Genomic DNA, 13,186 nt, shown 5'->3' with positions numbered 1-13,186 from the left:
TTATGCTACGAGTAAATATATAAAGGTCAAAAAAATAATTGTTTTATAATTGTAGGGAAATTTAGGGTGTTTTTGATAGAAAGAAACCAAGTAGAAATTAAATAGAATAAAAAAATAGATGTTTTAACCAAATAGGAAAAAAAATGTGTGTTTTAATCAAATTGGGAAAAAAGTTAATTTTGAAAAGAATTTAATTGTAGAAAAAATTTAGTATAGTATTTATTTTGGTAAAAGACGGGTTATTTTAGTAAAGGTCAAAACGTTCAACTCACTTTTTCTAAAGACCTTCACACTTTTAATATATTATAGATTTGTATATCTATATATAATTTTATCTGTATATATGTTTTAAAATTGTATCTGTATAGCTGTGTGTAGTTGTATTTGATTATTTGTTTTTTAGTTGTATATGTACACCTGATGTAATTGTAGTTGTGTATATGTTTTATAATTGCATTTGTATATTTGTATGTAGTTGTATTTGATTATTTATTTTTTAGTTGTATATGTATATTTGTATGTAATTGTATTTGCATATATGTTTATTAATTGTATTTGTATATTTGTATGGAGTTGTATTTGATTATTTGGTTTTAAGTTTTATATGTATATATGTATGTAGTTGTACCTGTATATATGATTTTAATTGTATTTGTGTATCAATGTGTAGTTGTATTTGTATATATGTTTTTTAATTGATTTTGTATATCTGTATATAGTTCTATTTGTATATATGTTTCATGCATATCTGTTTTTTTGTTTTTGTTTATGCATAGTGTTGGGTTTCAAAAAAATCGTATTTCAAGAATTTATAATAAAAATTAATTTTGGACCATACCCGATAAAAATGATTGTTGAATTATTCCTCTTCCTTCTCTCTAGTCTTTTTAAAATAACTTTTTTAGATTTAATACATGTCTTAAATCACAGATAATGAGCTTTAATGTTCAATAATGGAAAAGTAATTAGTGGGGAGTTGGAGTAATTTAAGGGGATTTAATGCTTTCAAATTTCATTTTTTATCTCTTGTTCAGTTAAGTTATTTTTCTACTGATTTGTATAATTTTGTTATATATACAAATAACTATTACCTACTTTTGCCTATAATTTGTAATTACTGAAACTTTCAATAGGAAGTTAGTTATAGGTCTTATACTTTACCTATTTGTGAATTTTTGTCATTTTAATTTCAGTTTCTAGACAATTGTCGACACTTTTATACAATACTGATGCTAATTTTGATACATATCTTATACAGATATTTATTCTATACAATAAAGATAATTTCTATATGCAGCTTCTCTCTCTCTCTCTCTCTCTCTCTATCTATCTATCTCTCTCTCTCTCTCTATATACATATATATATATACACACAATAATGATACAAATTTATGCGCATCATGTTTAAAAAAATGCATATTCTATATAATGATACAATATTTACCAATAAATTTGATGCTCTGTTGTTTTTACGAACTATATCAATATGGTATATGAATTGTATCAATGTAATATATAAACCGTATCTAAACTACGTGTGTCAAAATGACCCAAATTATAAATGTCCAATAGCTCAAACACAGGTCACTTGTTTTGAAAAAGACCAGAACATATCCTTTTCCCTTAATTACCTAAGTGGGTAGGGAAAATTAAACGGACTTTCTATTTATTACCTAGATATCTCATATTTAGAAAATACTAGTTTAGGTGTACGCGCTTTGTGCGTGTACCTCACTTTAATGAGTTCAAACATTTCATTAAATATGACATATGTGTAATAATAAATATGAATATAATAATTAAATTTAATAACTTTCGAGTATGTAAAGATGGAGAATTTATTTATTAAATCTAATTTTTACCAAAAATATTTTTAAACACAAGAAATTCTTCATAGTCAACCGACATTCATCTACAACCTGTAAACTATAAAAAAAAATATAATAGTGATCACAAAATTTCGATTTTGATCCAACTAATTGTTGTCTGGATGAAAATTTTGACCCTAGAGAATGCTTTTGAATGAAAACAAAGAAAATATATATTTATTCATATGTTGAATTCTATTATACCGACAAAAATAGTGAAGAAGTTAAAGGTTCGAAAATCAAACATCCACCAATCTAGACATGTAATCGAATCACGTTAGATGAGCATCAATCATATTCTCCCAATAGACAAATCGGTTTATTCTCTAGTTTAACGTACATCTCAATATTTATAAAAGTATTTACTTAATAGAGTTCTGAATATTTTCCTACCTGAACAGTAGAAATGAAAAAGTAATTCATTTTTCCCTACCATATATTTTAGAAGTTCCATATATTTTAGGAAGTTTAGTAGAGAGGGAAATATTAATTAAATCTCCTATCATATATTTTAGGAGTCCCATATATTTTAGGAAGGTTAGTTAATATAATAAAAAATAATTAAATAATAAATTAAAAAATAATGAAAAAACAGTTTTATCTAAAGAATAGTCTTTTAATAAAGGGTAAAAAGTTTAACTCACTTTTCTAAGGATCTTGACACTTTTAATATATTATAGATTATAAATATAGATATAGATTATAGATTTATCATCCATAGCCACAATATTATGAATTAAAAACGAATTATGTATGTAATATAGATGTATTAAAATGTATTATTCTTATCTTGATAAAGGTTCTGCATAACAAATTACCCATGCAATATTGATGTATTACACTATGTGTTAAAAGTGAATTATGCATGCATTATAGATGTATTATAACTATTTAGAATGTATTATGCTTGTTTCGATTAAAAAAATAGAGAAAATGCAATGTTTTCATCCTAAACTACAAACGAAATTGCTGAGACACACCCGAACTTTAGGAGGGTCCTATTATCCCTGAACTAATTAAAATCGTATATTTGGCAACCTTAATGCCTACGTGACACATACATGTGCCTGCGTGGACCTTCATTGTATTGATTCATTGATGTAGGCACTAAGGTTGTCAAAAATACGATTTTAATTAGTACAGAAGATAATAGGACTCTCCTAAAATTTGGATGTGTCTAAGCAATTTCGTTCATAGTTCAGAATGAAAACAATGCATTTATTGTAAAAATTAAAATTATATAGCTATAGATGATAAATATTTTCTAAATATGAGACAAGTTAGTAGGCCTATAAAACATGGAAAGACCGGATGCCCCTAACTTGTAAGTGTCGAATGAACCAAACTATCATTGAGTTCTGCTTTTCAATAGACAAGGAAAAAAAACCAAAGGTCCGTAGGAGGACAGTTATCGATATTAGTTGGTTGGTGACGAGGATCATATAACGTTGAGAGCTGAATCAAGTAAAAGCTTGATTATGACGAAATAAAATGAGCCCTATTCCGCAAGGAGAGCAATCTGTCATGCAAGCAAGGTAAAAGCTACACTCTTTCAGCCAGTTTACTATAGAAGAAGAGGTATTCATTATACAGATGTCAGTTTGACAAATTGTGCAACTGTCCAAAGTTGTTGGAGCGAAAAATGTTTAAAAAACAATTTTCTTTTTTGTGTCCCTTTTACCTAATTTTTAAAACGTGAAGAACTCCAACTTAATTGGAAAACTTGTTTGTCCCTTTTAATTTAAGGTCCCGGTTCCCTGAGTTCAACTAGGTCGCCACGACTAGGACTTTGTGGTGCAACTTTTTGCTTAATTGTACCCCTCAGACCATGCAGTGGGCAACTATCTTCACTACTACTGGAAGAGCAAAAGGTCTTAAGTTTCTTAAGTTTGAATATTAGGTGAGGCAACTGAATTTATTAAGTAATTCTTTCTGCCATCAACGTTACTAAGTATGAGTTTTTAGAGTAAACCTCAAGAAAATCCTAACAATGCAAGTTTCCGGTATTTTTGCACTTGATGCAAGTAAGGTTGTTAGAAGAATTAGCTACCATGTTATAATAAAATTGCAAGCTGCAAATTGGCCGAGAGACCAGGGACGACGAATGGATCTTCATTGAGTCTTTAATAAAGGTGCAAATGTACATTGTACAATTTAATCTGCACATTGCACGTGAAAAATCAGTTTACTGATCTACCATTTACCCTCTACTATTAAAGCAAGCCCAGAAAAATAGTAACTATCTAGGATGAATATGCATCCACTGATACTCACAAAGGAACCTGACCAAGAAAACAAGACACTTAGTAAGCATTACTGCACCAATGGCAGGTACCAAACTGGAGGATCAAAACTACTTTTACTATATCAAGTAGTATTCACCTTCTCCAAAGCAAAACCTGTGGTGCAGGCAGCTAATATAATTGCACGAGATCTTTGCAACAGAGACCTCTTCCAAGTCCTTGAAAGTAGCCCTGCTTGCCTTCCTTTCGAACCTCTTTGTTTTCCCTTTCTTTCTAGTATGGGAGAGGGTAAGGTGAGAGACTTCTTTCCTAAGGAACAACAAACACACTAGAACATGTATTGAAAAAACATAAAAACGACAAAAAGAGAACGGTCCCTACAAAATAGCAGTTAACAGATGGAGGTGAAGACATGGATATTGATCCCCTATCCCTAAGGAGATCGGAACACCAAAAAGAAAAATAAATAAAAGACGGACAAGTCAAATGGATACCAAAGAGAAGTGTGCACCTACAGACCAGGATGACCCAGGTCTATTTAAAGAATCATATGTTGATTCTACTAAACCTGATTGGGGGACCATCTCCCCACAATCAATTAAATTATGTACTTAATCAATTAGTGACTTGAAGTTCTGGCAGGATTGTCCATAGACTGCGAAAGAGAAGTCCAGGCACTTCCTCATTGCTGATATGGTTATCTGAACTTCTTGGTATTTTACAAGTGATTCCCTCGAGTTCTTGGTGGCCATGACTTTGGAAGACCTGAAACACGAATGCTAACAAACCTTAGCAAATGCACAAGATTATTGCAACAGCTCCGAAGAACTGGAATTTCAAAACTAGCACATACTGGGAAGGTAAGAATACTCAAGAGTAAGGAAACAACTAAAGGTACCAAGTCAGCAACCAAATATGAGCCCAGAACTACTGAGAATATTTCGTAAAACTAGACAGCAATTTCTTTTGCCTGGAGAGGGCAAGTGGACGGGGATATTTCTTTTCTTTCTTCTGATATATTAGATATTCAAAATGTTTTTTAGTTTAAAGGATGTTTCACAGGGCCTGGCCCATAACCAGAGAAGGAAAATCTAAAGCAAAGAAGTATTCTTTACGGGTAATGCGATCGAGTGAAATTCATTTTGTAGAGAAAAGAATTTCAAGATTGACTATAGGAAGAGCAAAACTTCACCTAGGAGTCAGTTTTTCAGTTAGTTTTCACTTTTCAACTATTGAATCGACCTTTTGGCAACAAAACTGGATGATTATGGCCTCGGGCTCAAAACGGAATCAGCAAACCATCGTACAACTGACCAGAAAGCTTTGCCTTCATACAGTGCCAGAAAGGCAAGATTAGACAGAGTGGACCTGACTCTCCAAAATAAAGATTCCCTCTCATATCTCTACAGCCAAACTTCGTAATAAAGACTCATTGTCCAGTAAGTTCTTTTATTTAGACCCTATATTCATCCAGCCAGACTACAACCACACAGTAAAAAATAAAAAGGTCTTGCGATTAAACCATGCAATGTGTATAGTTTACAATAAGCAAGTCAATTGAGAGACTGCTAATGAATATCCATCCAACAGAGATGAGAGAACCAGTACCTCTGTTTGCCTCCAATCTGACGCTCAAGGTCATGTTCAAAGTCTTACCACACAAATAACAGCGAGCCAATTCCTTGAATTCATCCTGCGATTGAAGCAACATCAGCAAAATGCAAATAACCGTGTGCAGATCTGTAAATCCACATCAAAACCAGCTACAGTGGAAGTTCATGATTCACTCACCATGATACATCCAGTTAAACCATTCAACCTGCCATTTGTTCAGAGCCACTGCTCTGACTGAATTGCGGTGGGCGAGTTTGTACTGCAGTCTGTGACTGATGAGGAGATGGCATAGTGATCCCTGAAGAAATGGGGTAATCAAGCACCTTCACTACAAAAGATAAACTTAACTTCTTTACTTTGACACAGACCACATAATAGACTAATAGAGATCGAAGTGATATGAACGCACACCACATTTGGGGCAGAAAGCTTATTTCCTAGTGCCAAATACCCTGGACACGTCATCCTTCAAATTGAAGAACTCTAGTTGTTCAGATCCCTCCCTCCCTCCCTCAACACAAATAGTTGCACCATTTAACTCATGAATTGGTGCTAACATGAACATTATTTTTGTTTTGGGTTGGAAAAAGACATATTTGCATATGCAAACATCAAACGAAGAAACAGATACCCAATAGACACTTTCTGATTGCACATGGACACAGGAAGTAACTCCTACAGAAGTGCTACCTGAATGATATGGCAGTTGCAACAGGGGAACACTGTCTGTCGTAGTTCCGCTGGCATTAGGTCTCTGATATTGCACCATCTGAGGACCTGGCATCAAACCGCGAAATGCATATGCAGGACTGCCCGGTTGTGCACCAAGTTGGCCAAATTGCAATGTGTTTGTGCCAACAGTACTTGGCATCCCATACATCTGAATAAAATGCAAAAGCAAAAGATATAGAAATGGATGAAAAATGATGCATAAAAATATTCACATCCGTGGATGAAGAATGAGCCCACAATGTGGGAATATACTAGGTATGTTATTGTACAATGTGGGAATATACTAGGTATGTTATTGTTGTTATCTGTGGATGGAGAATGACGCATAAAGTCACATTAGCTCTGAAAATGTAGAGCCAAGTGTAGTCTGGCGTAGTAGTAGGCACTTCTAGGCCCCTTCCCGGCTACTGGATCACTCCAGTGCTTCGGGTACTACAGACCCTCTGCCATCCATTGCAGAAGAGCCTTTTCGGGGGGGGGGGGGGGGCTCAAAGATTTAATGAAATCAATTCTTTTTCAGATAGAAAATCAAAATCGGAAAGGATAGATGGATGGATCTATCTATCTATTCATACATATTACTAGTAATATAAATGGATTTATATAGCGTAGCAAGAAGCCCCAAATCCTTGATTTGGCCAAGGAAAGACTGCACTGTCCACTAGCCCGTCCTCAAATTAAGCAATAATGTTCCTTGTCAGAAGGAAATAATGAAGAGAAGAAAAGTATGCAAAGTCGACTTACCTGTGGGTAAACATAGTCTGGCCCATATGCAGGAAACCTACCAATACCTCGTTCAAGAATGAAAGGAAATTAGGTATAATCAATGAGAACAGTAGCACATTTCAGATAGTACTAACGTACTCACGAGTTTCTAAAACATATCTGATACCACAAATCCTAATCAAATTCAAAGAATCACGGGAACATCAATATACAAATATATAGATGTCGGCACATGTATCAACAAATGACATTGTCTCGGTAAAGGCATGTCTTGTTATTGTTTTTTTAGAAAGAAAAAAAATGTCTTATTGCATTCACAACTTCAGTTTTTGTTTGGGGAATCATGTTTGTTAAAGAGAAATGACCATCTCTTGCCTCTCATACAAAATAACTTGCAGTATATGACAGTTAAGGTGATAAAGATGATGCTGTTACATTACAATGCTAATTCATTAATTCACAAGTCTATAGGAGTTGCCCTGCAACATTTAGATAAAATAACAGTTAAGTAACTCGAAGTCCGATATAAGTTCGATGTATTTGCAAGAGAACAAATATGTATTGTGCTAGATTTTAAAATATGTTTTTCTACCCAAGAAGCAAAATTGTAGATATATCTTTCGCCTACTAAGTTTGCTTAGCATATCAGCTTTTGACTCTCAGAAAGTTGGTCGACTAGCTGCGCTATACTCTCATCTAATTAGAAGAACACTAGCACAATCAAATATAAGATAAGAATATATCAATTCAATGATTATGAGGAATTTGCCACTTCGATCAGCTGGAAAGAACAATGGAAAAAACATAAAGCATGTGATTCCTTTCCTTTTCCTTTTTTTTCTCAAAGAACAAACATCGATTCAGGTGATTATTAATGACTATGACATCAGAATACAGTTCCCTTCACTTGGAGAAACACCATTAATACTGTGTGAGACCTAAAATCGGAAATTTGCATGCAAGGGAAAACAGAAGGCTTAGATACTCTGCTTGGATAGTCATTACTGACCTATATGGAGGATATGAGAATCCAGGCTGATAGCTGTAAGGAACTGGTAGCTGATAATAGGGGCCCCCCATATACAAACCCCTCGGGGCCTGTGGATTTCCCAGATAGGGCATTGACGATCTCAAACGTCCTGCAATAATCATATGTATAGTGCACCAAATAAGCTAACTGTATCACCCCAAATTTTGGTTTATTGTTTATCATTACCATTGTTATTTATCTTTATGTGGGTTAATATCAGTGCTACAATGCAACTTTAGTATCCTATATGCAAAGCTGGTAGACCAGTTCTACCACACCAAGAGAAAAGGACAAATCTTTAAACAAGGTTTATACAAGCTCTCAAGAATCAATGTTAATTTTGCTGGCTCTCCTGTCTATCTCTCCATAAAATCAGATTATCTTTAGTCCTCCCTATTCATGCGCCTTCCCTTAATGTCTTTGTTTAGTAATGTGGGAAGAGAAACAAAGATAATATTTTTAACAGCCCCCAACCCCCAAAACCACATATAAAGAAGAAAAAGAAAAAGAGAAACAACAACAAGAGAAATGATACATTATCAAAGAGAATATAATGCATTACCATAAGGTAAAAGTCCTTGAGGTCGCCCAAGTGAAGCCAAGTTGCAATTAGCCCTTCTACCATCAATGATCGGATTAGGATTGGCGCAAGCCCTCCATGCAGCTTCAGGATCATGAAATGTCACCTAATATCCATAGTAAACTAATCAGCATATCAAATTATGACATAGTGGTGATCAGAAAAATAGGGTTTTGAATAATGAACATTATCAAGCAAATATCTTAAGTCACCATAAAAAATGCAAATACTCCAGTTGGCAACTAGACCTTTAATGATATTTAGTAGAAACACTTAAGAAAATCCATTTTTGGAACTGTAATTTTCTTTTAACATGGACATTATTCTTAATAATCAATATTATTACTAATTTCTTTTCCCGATAACCCTAGTACCGGACCAACTTACGCGCACCTCGACTAAATTGCATGCAATATAGTCACCTCCCAGCCCAATAGGTAGTACTAGCTAGTCAACATAGTATCACTACACTACCCAATTACACACTAAAGGGGCACCAAGAGTGTCATGCTATGCATGATTTCTCCCATGTGGATAGAGATAATTATTGCCAGATAACATGCACATAATGTGTTTGCCTGATAACATGGCCAGCTCATCCACAGCAGTGGTACACTCCCCAAAAAATTATGCAACAAGATACTAATAATACGCACAAAAAACATCCCCACTAGACTGTCAAGTTACCGTCTTCGTCTTCGGACAACAACACAGTATTTACCTTAAAATTATTTCTTAAATTACACAGAGAACAAATCTTTCAACAACAATACTACTAGTAAAAGCTCGCGTAAACCTCAACAAACTATACGGGATAACTGGCACTCCTACCAACCAACAACTTACAACAACAATAGTCATCATGTAACTGTAGTAAAAGTAAGTAAAATTGATCTGAGTAAAAAATGAAAGAAAGACTCACAAAGCCATAGCCTTTAGAGCGTCCAGTATGTTTATCAGTGATGACAACAGCTTCGATAATATCACCAAACTGTTCAAAATAACGGCGGAGTGATTCACTCTTAGTCTCCCAAGCTAACCCACCAACAAAAACCTTGGTATATGTCGTATCCCCAACCCCATATGGGCCCCGGCCCGCAAACGGTGAACCCGAACCTCCACCACTACTACTCCCACCTGGACTCATCTGATACGCCGCCATCAAAACAAACAAGTCCCAAAATTTCTTTTTATATATATATATACGAGTACCCAGAACCCACAAAACAAGAAGGGAGAGAAGGATCAAGAAAAGAAACTTGAATGGTAAGAAAAGAGAGGAGTGAGGTGGCAGTATGGGGAAGAGAGAGAGAGAGAAACAAGGTACAAAACTGTACTAAAAACCCTCTGGTTTGCAAAGGAAAGAGAGAAAGAAAGAGAAAGAGAGAGAGAGAGAGAGAGAGAGGGAGGGGAAAACGTGTGGGGCCAAACAGAGAGTACGCGTTTTTGTAAAGACACCCACCTAGGCACCTACAATGTCAGACTTTCAGGTTTGGTTTTATACGCGGGATAAGATGGAATATATTTTAATTTTAATATCAAGGAAAACAAATTTAAAATATATTAAAATTTTGATAAAATTTGTTGTAATATATTCTTTGGGTAGGAAGGTGTGGAGCTCGCGGATAAGGGTGAAAGGCTAATGGAAGGGTGTGGGTTGTATCTAACCAGCAGAAGTGATCTTGTGTAGTCGAATTTGTAATTTTAGGACTGTGTTCAGAGGTGTCTATAAGTATGAGTATTTGTTACTTATATGTGGCTGTTCCATTTATAATTTTTCAGTTGCTATTTTCTTATTTCGTGTTGCACTATCTCTCGTATTTTTGTATTACTCTGTTTTACTTTTATTATTCCTTACGTCTTCTTTTGTTGTGTAATCCATCTCATTGTCTATGATTCTTTATCTTGAGCCGGGGTCTATCGAAAACAACATTTCTACTTCTTCAAAGATAGCGGTATGGACTGCGTACACCTTACCCCACTTTGTGGGAACATACTGAAGTTATTGTTGTTGTAGTGGTGACGTGTCTCATGTCTCAACTTTTCAAATGTTTTATGACCTCTCTCAATTATTATAAAGCATTTGAAGTGATTCAATTGAATAAATATATGACATAAAAATAAGGTAATAAATAGTTAAGATGGTCATAATACTCTTGCAAAGTTAATATAAATTTTATCAAAGTTTAAATATATTTTTTGATTTTTTTCCCTAAATTAAATTTATAATAAATTATTTTCACTTTTAATTATAAAATATACTATGTTATATTTTATTTAATGTTATATTATATGAGTCTTAATATTATAATTTTGAGATAATTTTATTCGGGAACTATAATAGATGCTGAGGGCAAGGGGGGATGAGGGAGGGTGTTCTATGGATTCTATTGGTTGTCTGCGGAATCTTGGGGACAATTTAATCGTAATTAATATATTTTTGGAGCATACGTCAAATTCGTTCCTATCCTTTCATTGTACATGCTGTAATAAATTTTTTATTTTAGGATTTCCTTTACTTTTTTCCTGTCATGGAGAAAAAGAGTGCTCTCACGCAAACTATTTTGGGGAAAATACACTGCATTTGTTTCCTCATAATTACTTATTTGATTTTCGTCACAAACAAGTTGGATCAATTATGAAAAACTATCTACTTAACAGTTCACATAATTGATATTTACTAATTTAGGTGTACGTGTTTTGGACGTGTACTTCACTTTAATGAGTTCAAATATTATATTAAATAAGATATTTATTTAAATAATAAAGATAAATATAATAATTAAATTTAATATCTTTTGAGTATGTAAAAAATGGAGAATTTACTTATTAAACTTAGTCTTTACCAAAAATATTTTTAAAAATCGATCGACATTCATCTACCATATGTAAATTGCAACAAGATAATACAATGATAGAGAAATTAAAATAATATAATTAAATCTAATCTTTACACAAAAAAATTCTCAAAGTTGTCTGACACTCTTCTACCACCTATAAACAATAACAAAATACTAATACGATAATAGAGATATCAAAATAATATAACTAAACCTAACTTTTACATAAAAAAATTCTCAAAGCCGACCAACATTTATCTATCACCTGTAAACTACAACAAAATAATACGATAAAAGTGATATTAAAACAATACAATTAAACTTAAATTTTACACAAAATAAATTACCAAAGTCAATTGAGATTCATCTACGAATTGTAAACTACCACAAAATAACAAACTAATAGAGATATTACGATAATACGATTAAATCTAACCTTTACCTACAAAAAATTCAAAGTCGACCCACATTCATCCAGCATCTGTAAATTGAAATAAAATAATAAGATGATAAATATATCAAAACAATACAATTAAACCTAACTTTTACACAATAAAATCTTCAACGTCAACCGACTTTCATCTACAACCTGTAAACTATATAAAAAAACATAATAGTGATCGCAAAGCTTCAATTTTGATCCAACTAATTCTTGTTTGAGCGGAAATTTTGATCCTAGAGAATATTCTCCCAATAGGCAAACCAATTTATTCTCTAATTTAACGTACATCTCAATATTTATAGAAGTATTTCCTTAATTGAATCCTATCTTACGAGTATTTTTCTAATTGAGCAGTAGAAAAGAAAATATTAATTAATTTTCCTACCATATATTTTAGGAGACTCATATATTTTAGAAAGTGTAGTAGAAAAGAAAATATTAATTAATCCTCCTACAATATATTTTACGAGTCCAATATATTTTAGAAAATCTAGTTAATATAATAAAAAATAATTAAAATAATAATTTTAAAAAATAGTGAAAAAACAGTTTTGTCTAAAGAAAAAGTCTTTTAATGAAGGATAAAAGTTCAAATCACTTTTTTTTAGGATATTCACACTTTTAATATATTATAAATTATAGATATAGATTATAGATTATAAATTATAGATATAGAGGTTATCGCAATTTATATGATATATTTTCTCTTGTAATCAATTTCAAATAAAAGCCATTTTTATATAATTATTAATTTAATTTTAAAATTTTTCTTTTACTCATAATAAATTAAGTCATAGTCACAAAAATATCTATAATTTAATTTTAAATTATAAATATCAAAAGTTTTTTTCTACAAAAAAGTTGCTTAATTTTATTTTGTAAGGAAAAAGTCAATCAATTATTGATTTTATCTAGAAAGTCACTCAACTAATGATTTCACCTACAATTTCACTGAACCAAAATATTACTGACGTGAAGTTTTTCTAAGCCAAAATTTTTAAATATAAGAAATAATTCATCTTGGAAAAGTAAAATATCAATTTAATAATAAAATTAATAAAAATTAAAATAAATAGCTTGTAGCCTAAATTAAATAACCACTATAGATAGG

The 13,186-nt window shown here is 32.5% G+C and overlaps 1 protein-coding gene across 4 annotated transcripts; it reads right to left on the bottom strand.

Moving 5' to 3' along the window:
- Positions 1-4,451: 4,451 nt before the first annotated feature.
- LOC107859750 (RNA-binding protein 24) lies at positions 4,452-10,282 on the bottom strand. 4 transcript variants are annotated; one of them, XR_007052428.1, is made up of 8 exons: positions 9,716-10,282; positions 8,776-8,899; positions 8,193-8,322; positions 7,202-7,238; positions 6,416-6,605; positions 5,903-6,023; positions 5,720-5,804; positions 4,452-4,876 (listed from the first exon to the last, which is right to left on the bottom strand). XR_007052428.1 is itself a non-coding variant. In XM_047407143.1 (7 exons), the coding sequence occupies exons 1-6, from the start codon at positions 9,953-9,955 to the stop codon at positions 5,926-5,928; spliced, it is 849 nt and encodes a 282-aa protein (XP_047263099.1). In that variant the 5' UTR covers positions 9,956-10,265; the 3' UTR covers positions 5,719-5,804; positions 5,903-5,925. The 4 variants fall into 4 exon arrangements, 1 of the variants encoding a protein (XP_047263099.1); XR_007052427.1 differs by having other exon boundaries at positions 5,903-6,053; positions 9,716-10,269; XR_007052429.1 differs by having other exon boundaries at positions 5,903-6,048; positions 9,716-10,266.
- Positions 10,283-13,186: the final 2,904 nt, after the last annotated feature.

This window comes from Capsicum annuum, chromosome 2, assembly GCF_002878395.1.
Source record: "Capsicum annuum cultivar UCD-10X-F1 chromosome 2, UCD10Xv1.1, whole genome shotgun sequence".
NCBI classification, from domain to species: domain Eukaryota; kingdom Viridiplantae; phylum Streptophyta; class Magnoliopsida; order Solanales; family Solanaceae; genus Capsicum; species Capsicum annuum.
This window is presented reverse-complemented; position numbering and strand designations above follow the sequence as displayed.

Excerpts from the sequence above, each read along its gene's own strand:
- LOC107859750 (XM_047407143.1), bottom strand. The coding sequence starts at position 9,955 with ATGGCGGCGTATCAGATGAGTCCAGGTGGGAGTAGTAGTGGTGGAGGT. Across the intron at positions 8,323-8,775 it reads TCAAGGACTTTTACCTTATG|GACGTTTGAGATCGTCAATG; the intron begins GTAATGCATTAT and ends TGATTATTGCAG. Across the intron at positions 6,054-6,415 it reads GCAACTGCCATATCATTCAG|TGAAGGTGCTTGATTACCCC; the intron begins GTAGCACTTCTG and ends TATCTTTTGTAG.